The sequence below is a fragment of the Phoenix dactylifera genome, chromosome 10 (genome assembly GCF_051530095.1).
Source record: "Phoenix dactylifera cultivar Ajwa chromosome 10, Ajwa_hap1_PhDact_Kaust_v1.1, whole genome shotgun sequence".
NCBI classification, from domain to species: Eukaryota; Viridiplantae; Streptophyta; class Magnoliopsida; order Arecales; family Arecaceae; genus Phoenix; species Phoenix dactylifera.
Window position 1 is genome coordinate 25944747 of NC_143199.1, and position 21317 is coordinate 25966063.

The 21317-nt window shown below is 36.8% G+C and overlaps 3 protein-coding genes across 7 annotated transcripts; 2 read left to right on the plus strand and 1 right to left on the minus strand.

Moving 5' to 3' along the window:
* Positions 1 to 1346: 1346 nt before the first annotated feature.
* On the plus strand, positions 1347 to 8772 carry LOC103710720 (tricin synthase 1-like). 3 transcript variants are annotated; one of them, XM_008796598.5, is made up of 9 exons: positions 1347 to 1740; positions 1841 to 1894; positions 2329 to 2412; positions 2545 to 2670; positions 4646 to 4713; positions 6347 to 6416; positions 7866 to 7931; positions 8010 to 8087; positions 8205 to 8772. In XM_008796598.5, the coding sequence occupies exons 1-9, from the start codon at positions 1468 to 1470 to the stop codon at positions 8253 to 8255; spliced, it is 870 nt and encodes a 289-aa protein (XP_008794820.1). In that variant the 5' UTR covers positions 1347 to 1467; the 3' UTR covers positions 8256 to 8772. The 3 variants fall into 3 exon arrangements, with proteins under 3 accessions (XP_008794820.1, XP_088561802.1, XP_088561803.1); XM_088705677.1 differs by having other exon boundaries at positions 1403 to 1740; positions 1836 to 1894; XM_088705676.2 differs by lacking the exon at positions 8205 to 8772 and having other exon boundaries at positions 7996 to 8084.
* A 1311-nt stretch (positions 8773 to 10083) lies between these two features.
* On the plus strand, positions 10084 to 16666 carry LOC103710719 (Terpenoid synthases superfamily protein). Of its 3 annotated transcripts, none has more exons than XM_008796595.5 (3): positions 10084 to 10442; positions 10519 to 10841; positions 15239 to 16666. In XM_008796595.5, exon 3 carries the CDS (start codon positions 15278 to 15280, stop codon positions 16190 to 16192), a length of 915 nt encoding a protein of 304 aa, XP_008794817.1. In that variant the 5' UTR covers positions 10084 to 10442; positions 10519 to 10841; positions 15239 to 15277; the 3' UTR covers positions 16193 to 16666. The 3 variants fall into 3 exon arrangements, with proteins under 3 accessions (XP_008794817.1, XP_008794818.1, XP_088561801.1); XM_008796596.5 differs by having other exon boundaries at positions 10110 to 10442; positions 10523 to 10841; positions 15239 to 16595; XM_088705675.2 differs by lacking the exons at positions 10084 to 10442; positions 10519 to 10841 and having other exon boundaries at positions 12733 to 16442.
* Positions 16667 to 17399: 733 nt separating this feature from the next.
* Positions 17400 to 20156, minus strand: LOC103710718 (Plant invertase/pectin methylesterase inhibitor superfamily). The gene is made up of 3 exons (XM_088705678.2): positions 19718 to 20156; positions 18187 to 18525; positions 17400 to 18091 (listed from the first exon to the last, which is right to left on the minus strand). The coding sequence occupies exons 1-3, from the start codon at positions 20121 to 20123 to the stop codon at positions 17400 to 17402; spliced, it is 1437 nt and encodes a 478-aa protein (XP_088561804.2). The 5' UTR covers positions 20124 to 20156.
* Between the last annotated feature and the right edge of the window lie 1161 nt (positions 20157 to 21317).

Below are 21317 nucleotides of genomic sequence, written 5' to 3' on the forward strand. Positions count from 1 at the left end.
CATTAATATGTTATGTTAAATAATTTAATATTATGTTATATGATGGAAAATTAATTTACTCTAATAATTATATTACTATTATGCTATGCTATACGATGTCATATTACTATATTATAATAATATTATTTTACATTACAGTAATATTATACTATATCGTATATTATGTATTTATATATGTTATGTTTTATTATGCTCTATCGTATAATACTATGCAATATCTTTTATGGTATTTTTGCCATACAAAAATATTTTCTCAGTTTGTTTACCAAACACATGTTAAAATGTCACAGCACTTTAGAAATATAGTTACCAAATATCAAACAGCTTTTTATAAAAGCTCCACTACCAACAGTTCTACTGCCAATGGTTCCCCTAAACAGGGTCTAAGTTGGGGGAGCTTTTGGAGGGCCAAAAAATACTTTCTGACCCTCCAAAAGTACTTTTAGATAAAAAATGGTGTTTGGTAAAATTTTCGGAAAGCTATTTCAGCTTTTGCGGAAAACTGAAAACAGTTTTTGGAGAGAAGCTTCAATTTGGAGCTTTCCAAAAATGCTGTTTTCAGCTTTGTCGGGAAGTTATTTTTTGGACCAAAATACCTCCATTTAAATCACACTTTTTTTTCCCCAAAACCCTCATCCCACCTCTTCCTCTCTCACTCATCATCTCCCTCTCTCTCTATCTTCTTCTTCCTCTCAACGCTGCCGCCTCTGTTCTTTCTTCTTCTTCTTTTTTTTGTTTTGGGAGCTCGTGGCTGCCTATGGTGGCAGCCACCATGCCGGCCACCACCCATGGCTGGCGACCCCTCTATATTTCAATGAAATAAAATAATAAATAAAATAAAAAGAAAAATAATGAGTGAGTGGCAAATAATCTGATCTAAATAAATAAATAAAAATAAATATTAGTAATTATTTAATTAATTTTATCACCTAGTTAGAAAAATTTGTTAGAGAGATAAATGGTCATTAGAAGGATGAAAAAATAATTTAAACTAATAATTATAATATTTTATATATTTATTATTATATTATACGATAAATATAATATAATATTATATTATATTATAATATATTGATATGTTATGTTAAATAATTTAATATTATATTAAATTATTATTCTATAATACATAATGTTATAGTACTATATTATAATAATATTATACTATATCATATATTTATATATTAATATATATTATATTTTATTATGTTATGTTATATAATACTGGTAATGTTTTTTATGATTATTTTGTCATATAAAATTATTTTTTTAATTTATTTATTAAATACATGTTAAAGTGCTGTGTCTTTTTATAAATATAGTTATCAAATAACAAACAATCTCTTATGGATGTTCTGCTTCGCACGGCTCTACTACTAGCTACTAACGCCTCGCTCAGGGCGTCAGTCTCCCACGGGGCCGAGCTTTTTGCCCGTTTACCCTTCCTCCAAATCACGATCTATCACCCAGATGCCATCCCTCGCACAATTCAATTCCATGGCAAAACCCCTACCTCTGCTCTGCCGCTCTCTAAAGCCATCGATTTCTCGCTCCCCTGGCTCTCACCCCAAGATACCCCCTTCGCCTTCTCTCCTCCCATGCCTCGGGAGGCCCCTTCGAAGCCTGAGCAACGACGCGGCGCCCGTCGTGGTCGCCGGCAACGACAAGTACGGGAAGAAGCAGGTCGTCAGCGTCACCCCTCAGCTCTATGATTTCATCTTGTCCAATGTTCGTGAGCCCCCGGTAATTACACTTGTTTCTAATGCTTTTTCCTTTTCCAATTTTTATTTCTATTTCTTAATTTTTTAGTTGTTTTTCTTATCGATTGAACTCTATAGTTCAGATCCTTCGTGAGCTTCGTGAAGAAACGGCAGCCATGAGAGGGAGCCAGATGCAGGTTCTAGTAATTTCCTCTGTTTATTTTTTTGTCTGGTTTATAGTTTGGGTCGGATTTTTGAGATAGATGGATTGGCGTGAAAAAAATTGGATTTTGAGAAATCAAGATTGTTTTCGGGAATGTTGTGTTGTGGATAAGAGGGCATGTTGGTGTTTGGTGGTCGTCTCTTCAGGATTTGGTATTGTTGGAAATGTTGAAGATGAAACATTTGGCTTTGAAACAAAAGGGAACAACAAAGAAAGCCTTAAGAATCTAAGCAAGTGTTGAGATTTTTTTGTTGGTTTCAAATTGAATGAATCCCATCTAATTGTAACTTAAAATATTACGGAATTAGGAGCTAAATCTCTTCGTTGCAGCTAAAACCCTTTGATCACTAGAATATGTCCTTTGCAATTGCACGCTTTGTTGACTAAAAGTATTCATTTTTCTGGTAGGTATCTCCTGATCAGGCCCAACTGCTTGCAATGCTTGTACAGATTCTTGGGGCACAAAGGTGCATTGAAGTTGGTGTATATACAGTATGTGTACTTAACAATAGTTGAATCATCTACATTTCATTTCTTGGACAAAGAATATGATGTATTATTTAGTTATTTTCCCCAATTTTCAATTACAGCAGTTTCACTCACCATCATTGATGATGCCCTCAGGGATACTCCTCTTTAGCTATTGCACTAGTTCTTCCTGAATCAGGCCGTTTGGTTGCATGCGAAAGAGATGCCAAATGTCTTGAAATTGCCAAGAAGTATTATGAGCGGGCTGGTGTCTCTCACAAGGTGATTACTTTTTTTTGTTTGTTTTGTATCAGCTATGTACTCAGATTAGTATATATTTTTGTTAGGGTACTTGCTCTTACAGTTTTTGAACTTAGATCCTGGATTTTTAGAAGTATATGAATTTAACAGACTTGTTTCCTTTTCCTACATTACTGTAGATTCATCAAATCCTCTATTATTCAGCAGACTGATTACCTGATATTCCCGCCCATATGGCAATCCTGAAATTTGTTAAATTGAACGAAACAGAAAGCTGTGGTTCATTATTACAATAATTTGGAAACATCTTGTGGTGGGACACCGTGCAAAAAAAAAAAAAAAAAATTCAGAAATCTTCCTTCTGCATCTCTCCTTTCTTCTTGTCAACTATCTTTCCTTGTTTACTTGTATGTATGCTTCACAAGCATTGATGTTGAGATCATATTTAACATATAATAATGGTCCTACTACATTATTTTCATTTAAAAGAATAATACATTGATCCATGATGTATATGCTATTTTCAGGATTTGCTCCTCCAATTCATCTTTTTCAGCCTCATTGGCATTGCTATAGGTAATAGGGCTTTTGTCCATAGAGCTTTGGGCAGTAGAGCTTTTAATAAAAAATATTTTTTGTTTGGTAACTATATTTCTGAAATGTTATAAAACTTAAATATATATTGGATAAACAAAATGAAAAAGTGCTTTTGATATTAGGAAATGATAATAATCGACATTACACAATACTGTCAATTATCCAATTATTTATACTATCAAAAACTATTATTATAAAGTATTTTTAATTTATAAATCATTTATTTGATATTTAATCTATATATAATAAATTTTATATTTATTGTAAAAATATATCGACATTTTTATAATATTATTATAATATAATAATATGATATTATTTTAATATAACATTATAATGTTATTATATTGTAGTACTATGATTATTATAATATAATAAATATGATAAGGATATAATGTTATTATAATATGATATGATATGATATAATATGATACAATATAATAATATGATTGCATTATTGTTAATTTGTTATATTGTATTAGATTGTTATTAGATTGTACCATCAAAAATTATTCATAGAAAGTATATAAGTTATTTTTTTCATCTAAATAATATAATTATTTTTTGGGTGATTATTAAGCAACAAAAATATCATAGTAGCATATTGATTCTAATAGCAATATAAATGTTTGACTATTCACCCAGTTATTAAATGACAATAATATTGTTTATATATCCAAAATCATAATAGCAACATAAATGCTTACCAACTTAAATGATTATGACAACAAAAGACACCAACTTAAATGATTATAGCAATTAAAAGTTTTGAAATTAATTGTTTTAAAAAATTCGATTGTCAGGACACGATCTCGGGTCTCTTGGATGAGCTTTTATCCAAAAAAAAAATTTGGCGCATCTCAAATAGAGCTTTTACCTAGGAGCTCTAAATTGAAGCTTTTCCCAAGTAGATCTTTTTCAGCTTTTGGAGGAGCTAGAAATCTGTTTTAAAATTGTTATCAAACTCCTCAAAAGTATCCAAAAGAGCTTTTAGCTCTACAATAAGTAACCTCCAACAACAATGCCAAATAGGGCCTTCTTCTTTTGGGTGGTGGGGATGGGGTGGTGATTTAGCCATATTACATCCAGATAGGCTCTATATCGGAGCTAATTCTACTAAGTTAGGCAATCATAGGCATGTGGTAAGGGTGTGCTGGTTGTTGTGGTGCGATATGATCCTTGATTTTGTAGAGGAAAAAGGTCCTTATAAAGACTATACTAGCCATACTTATTCGCAAGGTTATCCATGTGAACTGCAAACTGGTATATAGGTGATGTTGGAGTACAAATTTCTTAACTTGTGATATGCATTTAGAATATACAGTTATCATCCTTTTTTATGCTAGTTGTACTATTGCATGATTTAACAACTTTCTGAATTATATATTTCTTCTTTTAGGTGGATGTAAAGCATGCCCTAGCAGTGGATTCTTTAAAAGCTTTAATTCTGAATGGTGAAGCTTGCAGGTATACAAAATGGAATGGACTCAATTTGAATTCTCATATAAGCAATAATGCAGTATATATTGTTTTATTGTGTTTCATACATAATATATTGTTTTATTTTGTTTCATTAATTCATTGAAGTGAGAGTATCTTAGTATGTCGTCTAAGCACCTTTGCATGAAATTAATCGCCAAGTTAAATGATGTTTATGTTATTTTTTTTTTCAAGATTTTTGTACTTTATACTAAACAAAATGATTGAGTTATAGAGGTATCATGGATTAAATATATACCTTTTCTGCTTATACAAATACATTTGAGTACCATAATGCTCAATTTATTCAGTCATTGGGAAACTACATAATGTTTAAAAAGTATATTGTATTTATTTTAACCGCTCATTTGATATGCAAAAATATTTGTTTTTGCTCACATTAAGCTGCCAAAGTAAGTGTCGATAATTGTCTACATAATGGAAGGTATTGCAATAAAAAAAAACTGCTGTATGTGGGATTGATACTGATGCAATCATGCAAGATCACAACTGCAATAGCATAGCATGTGTACCTTGTGCTATCAAGGCATCATTGTTAAATCCTGCTACATTCCATGCACTCTCAAACTATTGCCAAATAAGTCCATGATACACTAGAGACTATGGGTGGTCTAGTCTACTCTCTCCTCATCTTCCAACTTTGACAAGGGGATTGATGAGATCGTCTTTCTGGGGTGTTGTTTTTCATGAATAGAGAGAGGGACCAAGATACTATATTTATAGCTGTCATGGACCCGGGCCAGCAATGATCCTGACCCTAAGAGGTACCCTGACTCCTTGTGCAAGAAGGAACAGAACCCTGCTTGACTGGGTCACGTTAAGTTGGTCCAATGTTCTATTAAAAGGTATGGAGGAGTACCTTAAGTAATGATGTTGCTACCTTATAAGAAATAATTCTAACAAGTATCTGAAAACTGCCAAAACCATTTGAACAGATGTTTAAATAGGTAATCAATACCCATTCAATGTTTAAACAAGTACTAATTAAATGGTTGGATGGTGCATTATTGTTAGGGTGACTGTTCAAATAATCAGTTCTGATGACCTTGTTTTGTCACAATGTCAGTGATATGAAACTATAGAAAATTAAATAAGAACACATGGAAATGCTAAAGGTTTAGAAAATGAATGACATAATTATGGAGTACATCAGAGAAAATACTTTCATAAAGTGAGTCTTTCTCTATCTTTAAATTATACAAAACATAGAATTCACATTGTTTTTTAGTTTTCCTTATACAATCGCAAGATTATTTCTAATCACAATAGTACAAGGATCAAGGAATCTATCTGAAGATTGTTTTTCGTCATGTAATATATGTTGGACTAATGTTGTCGTACATATATGCGATGTTTTCACTTATTATATTTATTTCTTTGGTTTATTATTTTATTTAATTTATTTCATGTTCAGATTAATATCTTACATTGTCATGTTTTTTTGTCCTTCCAGCTATCATTTGCATGTATCATGCTTCCAATTATCTTTCTTATGTTACTGAACAATAGATACTCTTTAGTTTTTTTCCCCCTTATACAATTTTTTTTTATTTCGTGGTTACTATATTACTAACATTATCATGTCTCATTGATGTTCCAGCTATGATTTTGCATTTGTTGATGCTGAAAAGCGAATGTACAACGAATATTTTGAGTTACTATTGCAACTGGTAATGTTTCTAGTAATTTTGCATGAAAATAAATGCAAATTTTCTGCAACAAGCTTCTCAAAAAATTTCTGCATCAAAAATTTATTTTTTTATTGCTATATGTTCTTTTATCTTGAAAAGCCCTCTCATATATCACTTTCAATTTTTCTTATGTAAGAGTGAGCATCTCCTTTTTATCCATAAAATAGTAGACCAGGAAATTTACTATACTCTTGTTTTGGATTGTCAAAGCATCACAAATCAATGAAGCATGGTTCACCATACCGACTTGTATCGGGCATATCATACAATACTAGTAAGGTACTGGTATGGACTAAGGTTTGATAAAGTGCAAAGGCTGAATTGGTTTTTGCTGGGTGGAACCGTCCTACTATACTGTTAAGGTACTGGTATGGACTAAGGTTGGATACGGAGCAAGAGTCGAATTGGTCTTTGCTGAGTGTAACCGGTTTGTTTCACCCGGTTTCATGCTGTACCGACTTGTATGTTCCGCTTATGCATGGTGCTATGGCCAGGCATGAGAAAAGGGCAATCGAATTTGTGCTATTTTAGGGGGTATACCATACCATACCAATAAGGTAGTGGTACAATGCCTAGTACCGATACAACAAATTTTGCAAGAACAGCTTATCTCATCGCAATTCTCCTTAATTGTATCAATATATTGCTTGGTTTCCTTTACCATATCATCGCAATCCCCCCTGCCGCTTCTCTCTATGTGTGCTCATTTCTTCTTACATTTCAGCATAGCTTTAAGCTTCAACTGAAACTTTTAACCAAAATCAAAATGTTATGGTTTGAGCTGAAACCAATCAGAAACTGGAATCCTTTTTCAGAACAATTACAAAAATGACTTTTATGAGACCATTGCAGATATTGGTGAATTTTGCTAATATTTTGTCATTTCTTTATTTCAACATTCTGTAGAAAGTATTTTTTCTAAAAATAAAATTTTTATTGCAAATTTTGAAAAGATTTGGAAGTATATGCAGCCTTGGATTTTCAAAAAGTTTAGAAGAGGCAAACTTTTTGACATATGTTTGTCTATGCTACACCTGCAATGTTATAGACGTGTAATTACTGTATGTTAAGATGTCATCAAACAAGAAAATGATGTACTATTTACTGTTAGTTTGTGATATGGTTTTTTATGTTTTTAAAAATTATAGTTTGCATGGCTTTAGCGTGAAATGATTGATTTAATAAACCCAAAGGTCACAAACAATACGAGATACTTTACGATGATGTCTAATTTATTTTTCTCATATGTTTATTATATTTTGGTTGCAACTGCAGAAAGCCTAACTACAATTGCTAAACTTGCTGAAACTTTCCAAACTGACCCTCATTTTGAACAGCCAAAACCAAAACCAAAACTGATCATTTGAACCTTGGTTTCTAGTTTCCTTTTCCCCTCCTTACCAATTGATGCATTGTGTCGATTAACAGGTGAGGGTTGGAGGGCTTATTGTCATTGATAATGTTCTTTGGCATGGCAAAGTTGCAGATCCCCAAGTAAGTTACTTCTGTCTTCATGAGTATGCTATTCATCTAGGTATCTATTTAATAAATATTTTAGTACATTTTGAGCAGGTAAATGACCCAAAGACCATCAGTATACGAAATTTTAATAAGAAAATTCTTGAGGACGAGCGCATTAGCATTTGTATGGTATGAATTCTTTCTGCTACATTTCTGTTATGCCTTCATCTGATTGCCAAGCCTAGTTGGACATTCCTTTGTCCCCTTTTGTAGTTTGCAAATGAATAAACCATGAGAAATCCACAGGTGCCAATTGGGGATGGCATGACAATATGCCGCAAAAGAGCACAAGGTTGAATCCTGTATGAGGTTTCAAGGTCCTTTGAGATCCTGCTGCTTTCATTCATGAGCTGAGACAGCTGAGACCTTTGCTTTGAGGCACTTGATGAAATTCTTTCAAGACCTGACGATTTACAATCAGCCTCCTGGAGCAAATTCGCAGTGAAAGGGCCAGGACCCATCACCTGGACTGTAGAAGCATCTCTTGTTGGTAAATGAACTGCTGCACGTATTGGTCCAATTCTTCATTTTTAAAGAGAAAGGGAGGGGTTCCCACCCTGTACAAAGTACATAGCCTTATACACTTTGGGATCCTCCACCCCAAACTCCAATCCAACACCTCCTTGTCATAGGGAGTGTGCGACCATTTTGGCAATGACTTGTTCACTTGCCGTATGTATTCTTTTCAAAGAGTAATTTTGTAGTTTGGCTATTACCCAGTGGCATCACATATGGATATAAGAATTGTGGGTCCCTGAATTACTTCTGTTAATTGGAAGCAATTATGCAAGTGTTTGTGGGTTAATTGATTTCACTAGTTGCAGTAATTCAATTTAAAAACCATGACAGAAAAGTTTGCTGGTGATTGTAGGCATTTCATAGCCCTTTTCTGACCTGTTCGATATTCTTAAACTCCATGTACAACCATGAAATAGTGTCATTGCTGTGTACACATGGACTGGCCTAACTTGTAAACAATCTGGTAGGTGCAAATTAGCGTAGTATCGAGGTTTGGATGGTGCCATTATTATTGCTGTGATATAGTGATTGTTATTTGCCATTTTAACCATTTTTACTTGGGGTTGTGAGGAGCATAATAACTGTTATACTGGCCATTATTTGCATTGTTACGGGAAGCAATGAAAAATAACAGAAGAATTGAAATGTTATTTGCTCCAGCTATTTTTCATTAAATAAAAAAAATATTTTCAGTAGGCATAAGGTATGAATAGATCATTTTTTTCCTTTATTAAATTCAAATTGATAGAAGAATGTGAAATATGGCCATTATTTTATGTCCAAGGCTGTTCTTGTTTTCGGCAACTATATTGTTTACCCTTTTTTTTTTTCTCTGATCCAATGGACAAAGCCTCTTTGGTCTACTCTGCTTTCTTTTATTACCGGCTGTGGCTGAATAACTTGATTCGTTCTAGAAAACATAAATAATAGAAATCTTGTATTCTAGGACCGTTTTTTCTATCCCAACCTTTCAAATAAATTGATGGTAAGTTATTGAAGAAGTCAAATGATTTTGCTATTTTCTGAATCCTCAATCAAACCAAGTAATTTAAATGATTAAGATAGACCAAACAATTTTATTTTAGTAGTAGGACGATGAAGAAAAGAAAACATATCAAACCCTCTAGAGATAGCTCATTGCACCGAGTCTAAAGTTTTAGATTCATTATTCATTGTTGTGGAAAGAAAACATATCCACTCCTTTTATGCATTGATGCAACAACAAAAGACAAAACAAGAACAATAGTTTCCTATGATTAAAAATCATTTGGTGCCATCTATAACTTGATTATTTTTTTCAATTTTAGTCCATAAACTTTTTTGATTTGTCTTCTTCAGAGGACAAGAATTGCGCATAGAATCGAGCCTTCTTGCTGGTGCGCCACATATTTATGTCAAAACTTGAATCAACTCTAAAATAACTTGCTATAGGCAATTCTAACTTCATATGTGTTGTGAGATATGGAGGTGCTTTTATAAAAAGGAATATAAGTTGACTTCTTATCCATTTATGTTGATCTAGCTCAAGTTTTAGTAAGGGAGAAGCTTCTGCTTGCTTTTTTTTTTTTTTTTTTTTTTTTATGTTGGTTACCATGAAGCTATAGATGCAGCTTAGGGCATTTCCATATAACTAGAAATACATTAGCATGGATTATAACATCGTAACAGCTTAGGGCGTCACATCCGCCCCCCAGCATTCCGTTATATCTGACGGAAATCGTCGCCCCCTGGCTTCTACACGTGGCGCTTCCCATTGCCGGAGAGCGAGCGTCGTCACCCTCGCTGCCTCTGCTCTCCCGTCTCTTGTTGCTCATTTGAACCCTCTCGATTTCTCTCTCGTCTCCGCCTTTTTTCTCTCTGGAGCTGATCTCGGTCGCTAACAGCTGTCGTTGCTTCCGAAGGGAAGCTCTCAGAGCTCCGCTTTGCGGTTGCTGGTCTCGATCGGAACAGGGGAAGCGATTCTTGGTATGGGAGTTTTTTTTTTCTCCTTTTTTTTCTCGTTCTTGATCTGTTTTTCGAGCCGGAATTCATTTTTGGGCAGGAAGATCTCGGATCTGATACGGGTTCTTGATCATTTCTTGTTCTTGGTGGTGAAAACGAGAATTCTGGGTTCATCGATCTCGTGTCTCGCTATTTGAGGTAGATCGGTCCCCAATTCTTTCATGCCAACAGATCCTTCAAAACCGGATCCTTAAAACAATCGGAGTCGGATTCGGATCCGACCCATTTCCACTCTAAGAAGGCTCTCCTTTGCCTCAGCGCCTGTCCCCGAGACACGCCGCCAGCCCTCCATCCGTCCTTCCTTTCTTGGCAGGGCCTGGCCGTCCAAGAACTACCCATCCCTCTCCCGCTCTTCTTCATCAGGTGCTCTCTCTCTCTCTCTCTCTCTCTCTCTCTCTCTCTCTCTCTCTGTGTGTGTGTGTGTGTGTGTGTGTGTGTGTGTGTGTGTGTGTGTGTGTGTGTTCATATTTTTGGGTGCTGAGAAAGTTAGGGAAAAGGAAATGAAGATGAGGCTGACGGTGCCCAAATCGGTTGCGTGTCCCATTCATTTTCATATCCGCATCCCCTTGGTGTTTTTTTAGAGTTTGAAATTTAAATTGTTCAACGGCTTAGGATGCACCAGTTCTTATTATCAAGTTTCAATTTCTCAGTCGTGCTTGTGTTTATACTATGAATTCTAATTAAAAATGCTTCCTTTTTTCTGAATATATATATATAAGATACTAGAAAATGGGAGCTGATTGCATGAGAGAATTGTGTGTTTAGATTGTGGGTGGCTCCATGCTTTATTTTTATCATGCATTTTCTTTTTGCGTTATTGTGCTGTATGTTATCTACTGTTCATGATTTTACCGTTGAAGATTGTGCTAGATATTGTCTTTAAGTCTATTAGATTTTAAATCTCGCACCAGTATCATTATCTGAAGTCATAACATGATAACAAAGCGATCTTGATTCTAGCTTGTGTTACATCATCACCTTGCACCCTTTCTTTTTGTTCTTCTTTTTGTGATGTCTGAAAGAAATCAGAAGGAGAACAGCTTGGGAAGGGCTAGGTTTGGAGGCCAATAGGTTGGTTATTACTTATTAGGGATGTGATGATATATGGTATGTTGATCTTGCAGATTCACTGTTAAGCTGATTTTTTGAGCTAATATATCCTATTATAACTAGTAAGTTGATTTTTGTAGCAGTTCAGGTTGTGTCAAAAATAATTAGACCCACTGTTACCGGCCCAAAATGTTAGTTTAGTTGGGTTTCAATTAGCTCAACTTTTATAGAGCACAAACCTGACCGATAAAATGTATTCGGAGCAAGTTTTGGACCGATTCTTTATTCAGCAAAGAAACAATCTGGGACAAGGTTGAATACATTTTTGGTTTTTCTGGATTGACATGAAACACTTGCACCCTAATAGAACATACAACCTCCATGCTATCACAACCTAATCATACAAATCATACCTTTCACAATTTCAATTTTAAAGCTATCTTAGCTGCAGTGACGGGCTTCTGGATCAATATCTAAACCAGCAAATTCTTTCATGGAGCAAAGTTGCAAATTATTTAGGATGTGAAAGATACACATAAGAATCAGCATTGTTTGCAGTACCATTTCAGTGTATCTACCTTTGCATGATTTAGATACTGCTTTCTTTCTCTTGTATCTGTTCCCAGCATAATTTGACTCAAGAGCAGTATAGGCATGACTGGAAGTTCATGGTATTTTCTTCTCTTGATTGTAAGTTCTCAGTGCCTTTGGTACCATTTCTGATGGTCCATCCAGTCTAGCGTCAGATGTCTGTATTGCTCATCCTAGTCCTACATATTCTCTACTTTTCTTTGAGGTCCAGAGTTTTTGTTGGGCCTTCCTTTTGTTGGTACACTCAGTTTCGAAATTGCTCTGTCCACTATTTTTCGTACTTATTGTATCTTTAAAGATCTAATGACCAAGAAGGTGATTGCTGGAGGTCATACATGAGGAGAGCGGGTGGTACTTGTTGAACATGGTGCTGCTAAGTCTGCCTATCTTTTTTTTTTGTCTCCCATCATGGGCACTGTCATGTTGGTCATCCTTCATTTGTAATCTTGAAGCATTTTCTGCATGCCCTGCACATTAATAAGTTATCATTTGATAGATAGCCCTTGGTATACTAGAGATACTTTTCCATGTAGAGTTCATGTTCAGGGTGAGGCTTATAAAGTTTTAGTTCATTGAAATGTCTCGGACCCATCAGAGTGCTGAGTTCGGTGGGCTCCAGTACTCTGTTGTTTTTGTTATGACTACTATTTTTTTACCTTATGAAGATTGCATCTGAATTGTGCAGTTTCTTTTAGTCCTTCCATGCCAAGGTTACCCATTCTAGTGTTGAACTAAGATCCATTAGGTCTAAACATGCAACCCAAATTTGTCTTTTGAATTTCAAGAATAATTTGCATTTAAATGTGTCATATATCAAATGTCATGCTCTTTCTGAAACAAAAATATTGGGTTGTTGAACGGAAACATCACTAGGTTGAGGTTATCGAAAAGTATTGCATAGCATGATTATTGCTTAATCATAGATTGTTAAATATTTTAGCTAATTATCACATTGAAAATAGTTCAAGTTCTTTAAATATGATTGAAATATATAAACAGATGTTTACCCTCTAAAACTTTTATTCATCAATCTTTAAGATCATTTACATCGGTATCCCTTAAGGGAACTAATGCATTTGGAGTGACATGGGGAAAGTTTTATGGATGGTGAAGAGATATTGCAGGAGGTTACAAGTGAAATACTAGGATTGATGAGATATTTCTCCTATGGATGGAATGGCATTAGAAGCTGTGAGCTCTTTATTAGTGGGTGAATACAGCAGGAGCGGAAAGAGCTAATGGCTATCACTTGCCCATAAAAAATGGATTAGATTTCTTATTGCAAACCAATTTGAGGGTGAGTAGATTCTTCGTTTTATATTCATCAACCCAATGCATCTATGGCAAATTGCATCCAATGATAAAGTCTTCATTTCTTATTTACATGAGCACATGCTGTTACCTTAGTTGATGGTACCTTAATCTATTCGCCTAATCACTTTTTTAGTTGTATGACCAAATTAGAATGAGGAGCCATGTGATTTTTTCTTACCATCCTGCCATCTATTCTCTTCTATCTTTTTTTATTCTTTAATTATAAATAGAGCTAGTAACTAGGAGCTATAATATGTACTGGAGCTATAAAATGGGGAATTGAGGAAATGAATGATTTGCATCATCCATGTTCATAGTGTTGCAGGAAATAGTAGTGAGAGTGTTAGTGCATTAGTGAACATGTTTGGCACCATGATCTCATGGTCGTTGCTCTTAGGAATTGTGACCGATTAATGGCTGCATCAAAAAGTTACCATAAAGTTGCCATAGGCAATTCTAACTTCATATGTGTTGTGAGATGTACATCTGAGTGAAGAGATACTCTATTTTAGCTTGTTTAGACCCTTAGTAATGCTGAAGATTCATTAGGTGGTTCATGAAATCCAAAATGTTTATATTTTACATGCTAAATGTTATATATCAAGCCAAAGCCCTAGCGATGGTCCACATGTTGGTTGTTACCTGTAACCATTTGATTTTTGAAAATATAATACAAAATTTAATCAATAAATTATATTTTCTTTCGGTGAGGAACTGAGTAGACACACCATTCTGTGTCATGCCTATCAACTATCCAGGGAGAAGTAATCACTCTTGGAGTGTCATTACAATTATGATCATAGATGTGATTTAGTCTGACCAAAAACTAGCAACTGGAAGGAAATGTTCAGTGTGCTGAAATGCTATTTCCCTTGAGACAAGATGGCGCTCTCACATGATTTAAAAAAAATGATAATTGTCACATTATGTGCAGATAATTGATGATTAATGATGTTGTGGTTCAATCTTCTTTATGATGATACGCTGTTTTTGCATAGTTTGTGAGTGGTTAATCCACATTTTTTATTGATTATTTTGAGAAATGCTTTGAGTGAGTGATTGAAACTAAAATTTGGTATTTAAAGGGGGATACGATATTGGGAACTAACATATAGGAATCCATTCCTTCTCTTTTAATGCTTTATCTTGCCTTGTGTATCTTGATAGTATTTTCAAATTAAAAATTCTTCTTGACTTTAATGGATAATGTTCAATTAAGGTTTTAGATTGAATTACGTGAGATATATAAGTATAACTAGATCATTAAGTGAGAAAAATTAGTTTTCTAGATCCTCATGTGTTTCCTTGGAAATTTTTTTCGAGCAATCCACATCACTTAGAAAAGTCGGGAACATAGAGAAATCTAAGAAAATTTGCTGGAATAACAGTTCAGAAGTACAGAAGATTAATTAGCTCAGTTTTCATTGTGTTTCTTGCAGCTCCCTCTGTTTCCTGGACTCTGGTTAATTTTGGCCTGCTTATTTATCGGTTTCATTTTTTGTATTGTTCCATGCAGCCATTTACTGATTTGGTTTGTTCATGTTTAAGCTTATGAGGATTTGATTATACCAAAACACTTCAAGATATATGGGTAATAAAAACAACAGTCTTAAAAAACACAACCATAACTAGTTTTTTATCTTAGTTCTAGATTTTGGTTGCTGGGAATTTGTGGAGAAAATATTCACATTATAGAAGGCTTTTGAAGCATTTTGCTATTGCTCTTATTGGTTTTTTTTCCTTTTTTTCCTTTCTTTCTTCCTTCCTTCCTTTCTGTTGTACTATAAAGAGCTGTCTTCATGCAGGAAGTTAACTTACTATTAAGTCATCACTCCAAGGAATTGATGAATGGCACTTCCATATCCAGCAATAGCATCCGGGCAGCCTTCTCTTACTGCGTGCAGCAAGTGCGCAGTTATGATTATCACCACTACCTTTGCCTTCTTCACCTTCCCCCAGCCATGCGGAAGGCTGCATTTGCCCTCCGTGCTTTTAATGTTGAAACCGCCAGGGCTATGGATGTTGCTTCCGATCCCAAGATAGGTCTTATGCGCCTCTTCTGGTGGCAAGAAGCTATCGATAAAATATTTGCCAACAAGCTAATAGAGCACCCAGCAGCTCAAGCCCTCTCTTCAGTGATTTCGGAGCAGAAAATCAGCAAGCATTGGCTCAAAAGGTCTGTGCAGGCCCGGATAAATGATGCAAGCAGAGAAGAGCATGCTATCCCAGAAACTATAGGGGATTTGGAGGGGTATGCAGAGGATACTGTATCTACCATTCTGTATGCAACTCTTCAAGCTGGTGGGATTCGGTCCACTGCAGCTGATCATGCTGTGTCACATATTGGGAAAGCGAGTGGACTGCTATTGCTGCTCAAATCTCTGCCTCACCATGCAAGTCATCATGGGAGAATACCTTACATTCCAGCTGATGTAGCAGCTAGACATGGGTTGCTAATAACAGGGAATGGCCGGTCTGACATTAGGATGGAGTCAGGTGAGGGATTATCAGATGCTGTTTTTGAGGTGGCTTCCATTGCTAACATTCACTTGCAGAAGGCACGGGAGTTGGCTAAAACAGTTCCTGCTGAAGCTGTTCCTGTGCTTCTTCCAGCAGTGCCTGCTCAGGTCCTGCTGGATTCTCTAAAACATAGGCAATTCAACGTGTTTGATTCAAGGATATCACGTGGTGTCTTGGGGATCTCTCCTCTGTGGTATCAGTTAAAGCTGAAGTGGCATGCCTGGAGAAACACATACTAAAGTTTGACATTCTTGAATGGAAAGGTTTTTCCAAGTTGTTACGCACTTGGTTTTTTCTTAAAATTCCAAGGAGAGTCGAACTGATGTGAGAAACTGTTCTCGTGTCAGCTATTGCCATCTTCAATTTAGAAGAGCATGAAAGAAAATCCTGTTGGTTATAGGAATAAGATTATTTTTGTTAGATGAAAAAGGCCTTGCACTTTATGTCTCTTGGGTGCTGGAATATTTAAACGAGACAGGTTTTTGTGAAGTTGTTTCCATATATCCACTCTGCATGAGAATCGGCTAAACAATTTTGGACTTGGCAAAGTGAAGCAAGGCTATGATCCGTCTGATCATCTGTATGTGGAATCATTTTGTTCCAATATCATGCATGCTTTTAGGCAATAATTTTGTGGTGGAATCAATTTTTGGTCTGCAGTGAAAATTCTTGTTATCAGGGGTATACATTCAAGCAAAAGAAATTATTATGAACTTGTGCTTTGGGAGGTCATTCCCTAAGGTTTCTGAAAAGAATTCTCCAGAAGAAAATTTTAAGGACTGCTAAATGAAAACATATTACTAATCTAAGGTTTGTCTTACATATTGCCATAAATGTCAGCATAATGAGGTGAGAATGTCATGTTGCTGGATAATAATTATATTAAGCTAGAGCAGCGGTACTAACTTGCTATAATGTAAATTGTCTGTTTTTTCTCAGGTTTTATAAGCTCTGAAGAACGTAGTCTCGAGGAAATCACAAGAGTTTTTCTTTATATATATATATATATATATATATATATATATATATATATATATATATATATATATAATGAATGAGTTTTCCCTTGTTTCCAGGTGATTCATCACGTATCAATAACCTGATTTTGGGGTTTAATTATCTTTCAAAAAACCAATTGCGAAATCAGCCTGACAAGAAAGAAGTTATTTGACAAGTAGGACAAGATTATATCAGCTATTTTCTTTTAAATTAGGATACAACACGAATCATGACGACCCACTATTTTCTTCTATGATGACTTCTTTCTATGGGTGCATTCGACCTTTTCAGAAGCCTCACCAGTCGGTAGCTATCTTCTTCTAATTGCTGTATGATATACGTGGAAATAATACAATATACACGTGCTATTACCGTACAGTATACATAGGTGCCTAATTTAGTAACATTTTCAGATGCCTACGTACTTGCAAGTAGTCGGACTTCAGTTTAAATTCCTCCCCAGAAGGGAACACCACTCTCTGGAATCCATGACCGCCCCTCTATAAAGTTCTCAACAGTGAATGGAGCAGCTTCACTGGAGTCGCTCAGGGCATGAAATCCAGGCCACTTCACCCTCTTCCCAGCGCAAGCGCCGTCCCCAGTGTTCATGTACTCGGCATAGTATAAGGTATCAAGTGCGAAATCTCCTCGCCACTTCGCCCACCCTTGAGGATCTATCAGACCATCAAGGTCTGTCTTCAAGAACACAGTCCTCGAGTACTTCTTCCATGGCCTGCCAAGATAGCTCCTGAATGATCCCTTAACTTGTTCAAAATCCTGTGCAGGCCTCACTCGAGATGCATGGACCGAGATGCCGGTGTTCTGGTTCTCGTCATCTCTTCCTTGTGCTGTGATCACGTTGGGCTGGTGCCACATTGGCTTCCTCACATAGATTTCGCAGTCTTGAAGCACTGCTGCGGCGTTGCCGAAGATGAAATCGACCGTGCCGTAAATTTGGCATTCGCGGTAGAATTGCCTCTGCGAGAGCACAAAGAGCGTGTCCTGATATCCTTTGAAGCTGCATCTGTAGAACACCGAGTGGTCGGAGCCCACCATCACGGCGACGGCCTGCTGTTTCTCCGGCCCGGCGGCGTTCTCGAATGTCATGTCCCTTGCCCAGAAGTTGTCACCTGTTACACCTACAAGGAAATATATATCGGTGAGTCTTTTTTTAGCTGATAACATCTGCATGCATGTCTTTCCTGGATCTTGATGAACTTTCTTCTGTACTTACCAAAGGTGGCTGAACTGAAGGTGGTGTAACCATCACGAACGTTGTGGTTGCCCGTTACGATCGTGCTGTCGATGCCATCTCCGACAAGCATTACGTTCTTCAGTTTCCTACCTATCTCGACATATTCTTCGTATACCCCTGATTTGACGTAGATTACTACCCTGCTTTCCCTCTGCTGCTGCTGCTGCTGGAGTGCAGCTACTGCTTCATTAATGGTCTTGTAGTTACCCGAACCATCTTGAGCTACGACCATGTCTGCTCTTTGCTTGGATGCGTCCCACGATACTAGCAGTCTAGCATCATCAAGGGCTGTTGCGTTCCACCAATGACTGATTTGTCCTGAAAGCAAGAGATCAAAACATATTGTGAAATGATAAGTGGTTCATCGTAAGCTTTTCATGGGAGATATCTGCATACAAATTGCAGGAAATATGTGATGCGTCATTCTGCATGAGTTCGGGCTCGTAATTGTTCAATGGGCCAAACTATAGGGCCCAGACCAACAATATCAATGCTTTTATGAGGTTTTATATTTTTACAAGTTTACCTGAATGTGCCGAGCTTATAATATTGACCTAACTTTGCTGCTTGTTCCCTCCTTTTTCTCCTTCACACATATATATATATATATATATATATATATATATATATATATATATATATATATATATATATATATATATATATATATATATAAATGTTGACTAATCTGCCTGAACTTCGCAAAATGAAATAGTTGAATAATTAAAAAATTAGATTATTCAGAAATACACATTGAATGCTGAGATTACGCATTGAATTTCTGGTAGATACATAATAAAAAAATTTTTATGGTTGCTCCAAAAGAAGTAAAACAAAAGATCCGATAGAACTAGAACAATTATATATATATATATAATTTGCAGTTAATACCCATGCCGTTTAGCTGGCAGTAGAACACACCTGGCAGCAGGTCGCAACCTTTCAGAAAGATACAATGATTTGCAATACGGCAAGTGTCCAGGTTTGGGAAGAGAAGCCACATGAAACCGGCCACCAGCCACATGATGGCCATGCATGATGGCATTACACCAATATTTGTGATGGAACAGCCATCACACAATGGCTCTCTCTCTCTCTCTCTCTCTCCCTCCTTGAGGAGAAAGCCATGGTTCTACAACATCAAACAACCTAGAAAATGATGTGAAGACGAGCAATATTAGTCGTAATCAATCCACGCCAGAAGACCATTTCATGGACACCCAATTTCTATCAGGAATTAGGTACTAGCAGGCCTGTGGCATGAACCATGGATCAGCATCTACGATATATGACTCATTTGATGATCATGTCTGGTTAAAAGGGTGGACATGACACATCGCCCATTTAGAGCTAAACCACATTGCATTTTTGCTTTTTTTAAAGATAGGACTTATAGGAGGATGGATTCAGGCAATATCTGGATGAAGGAGGAGTTTAAACGAGGTCATTAATATCTAACATCCAATTATCCTGTCACAAGGCAAGGTACGCAACACACAACGCTGCTCACCGTCCTTCAGGCCAGCCGGCGGTGCGTGCAAGGCCAATGCCTTCCGGAGCAAAGCCCTCACATTCCTCGCCGACGCCGATGCCGACGCATTCATCTGCCGCAGCCCTCCCATGCACGTGGAATGTGCGGTCATGGCCGCGCTCAGCCATGTAAGAGCATCGGCCAGCTCGTACTCCCCCGTCAAACGCCGGAGAGCCTCCTTGCTGTCCTCGTAGAGCCGGGCACAGTCGGACAATGCCATTAATCCCTTCTGGGTCTCGTGCAGACCATATCTCTCCAAGTCCATTGAAGCTGAGGCCCAGTTGATGGCGCTCCCGAGCGCGTCGTGTGCCTTTTGGACAGCCTCCTCTCTGTGCCTCCTCGCCACCTTCGGATCCGCAGAGGAACGAGAGGAGGTGAGGGCCATGAAGGACAGGAAGATCAGGAGAGACAATGAGGAGGCTATCCTGCTAGCCATTTCTTTGGTCCTTGAGGTTAGAGAGGATAGCTGGAATGATCTTCTAAATAATAAGCTCTAAAATATAAGAGGGGAGAGAGAGAGAGAGAGAGAGAGAGAGAGAGAGAGAGAGAGAGAGAGAGAGAGAGAGAGAGGTTACCAAGTGGCAAGTAGGGGTGGTGTCAGGAGTAGGGTGAGAGGAGTGTCAAGAGGGAGGAGGCACCATGTGTTGGTTTGGTGGCAGCCGTAGTGATGGATACAAACAAGTAACCCCTGTCTACTTGGCAAACATATGGTCTTTCTGTGAGAAATTTTTAGAAATTAGAAATGTTCTATACTATTTGGCATGGCCAGGCCTTTGCTGAGAAAATTAGAGAAGCTCGAAGAATCAAAAAATAAAAATTAACAAGAAGTATGCAAATGAAATAATTTTTCTTTTGCTATGTTCGAATTATAATTAAAAACAAGTTGGCATAAGCAGCCATGTTCTAAAAAAATATTCTGGCATAGGCCAGCCTTGTCTAAGAATTCAGCCTCATACGATATCCTTTGAAACAGTCTGGTTTTTTCTAAGAAAACCAGATAGGATTAAAGAGTAAAACCAAGCTTTTCTTACAGAATTTTTGAAATCGAGAGATATTTTTTCTAATTAATCGATCTCTCTTAGCAGTCGTGCATCTAATTAATTCCTATGTAAAAATGAAGTATTAATTGTAGAAAGTCCAAAAAAAAGAAGAAGGATCATCCTAACCCTTCTTTTGTTTGCAGGAATTTTAAGAAGGCTACTGATCATTTCCTTCTTTCATGCCCTTTTTCTGAGAGCATATGAAACTTTTTTACTCAGCTTTTCGACATTCAATTACTACCAAGATTGCAATTTAGGCTGCACTACAAAAGAAAGGATATTTCCCAACGCTTTATTTCGTCTTCACCAACGCTTTTAAGCGTCGGTAGAATTCCTCCCAACGCCCCCCAAAGCGTGGTAAGACGTCGGGCAGGTGGGGGTGGGATCAGTTTACGCCGACGCTTGAAGAAAGCGTCGGCCATGTATGCCGATGCTTAAAAGCATCGGCTTGTTGGTCTTGCCCGACGCTATAAAGCGTCGTTAAAGGCGTGCCAAGGCTCCATTCCAGTTGCTATTGCCGACGCTTAAAAGCGTCGGCA

What these genes read in the sequence shown, in the direction of transcription:
- LOC103710720 (XM_008796598.5), top strand. Translation starts at nt 1,468, where the DNA reads ATGCCATCCCTCGCACAATTCAATTCCATGGCAAAACCCCTACCTCTG. An exon ending in TTGAAGTTGGTGTATATACA is followed by an intron (nt 2,413 to 2,544) that starts GTATGTGTACTT and finishes TGATGCCCTCAG; the next exon opens with GGATACTCCTCTTTAGCTAT. An exon ending in AGCGCATTAGCATTTGTATG is followed by an intron (nt 8,088 to 8,204) that starts GTATGAATTCTT and finishes AGAAATCCACAG; the next exon opens with GTGCCAATTGGGGATGGCAT.
- LOC103710719 (XM_088705675.2), top strand. Translation starts at nt 15,233, where the DNA reads ATGCAGGAAGTTAACTTACTATTAAGTCATCACTCCAAGGAATTGATG.
- LOC103710718 (XM_088705678.2), bottom strand. Translation starts at nt 20,123, where the DNA reads ATGGCCCTCACCTCCTCTCGTTCCTCTGCGGATCCGAAGGTGGCGAGG. An exon ending in GCCGGCTGGCCTGAAGGACG is followed by an intron (nt 18,526 to 19,717) that starts GTGAGCAGCGTT and finishes TCTTGCTTTCAG; the next exon opens with GACAAATCAGTCATTGGTGG. An exon ending in CTTCAGTTCAGCCACCTTTG is followed by an intron (nt 18,092 to 18,186) that starts GTAAGTACAGAA and finishes ATTTCCTTGTAG; the next exon opens with GTGTAACAGGTGACAACTTC.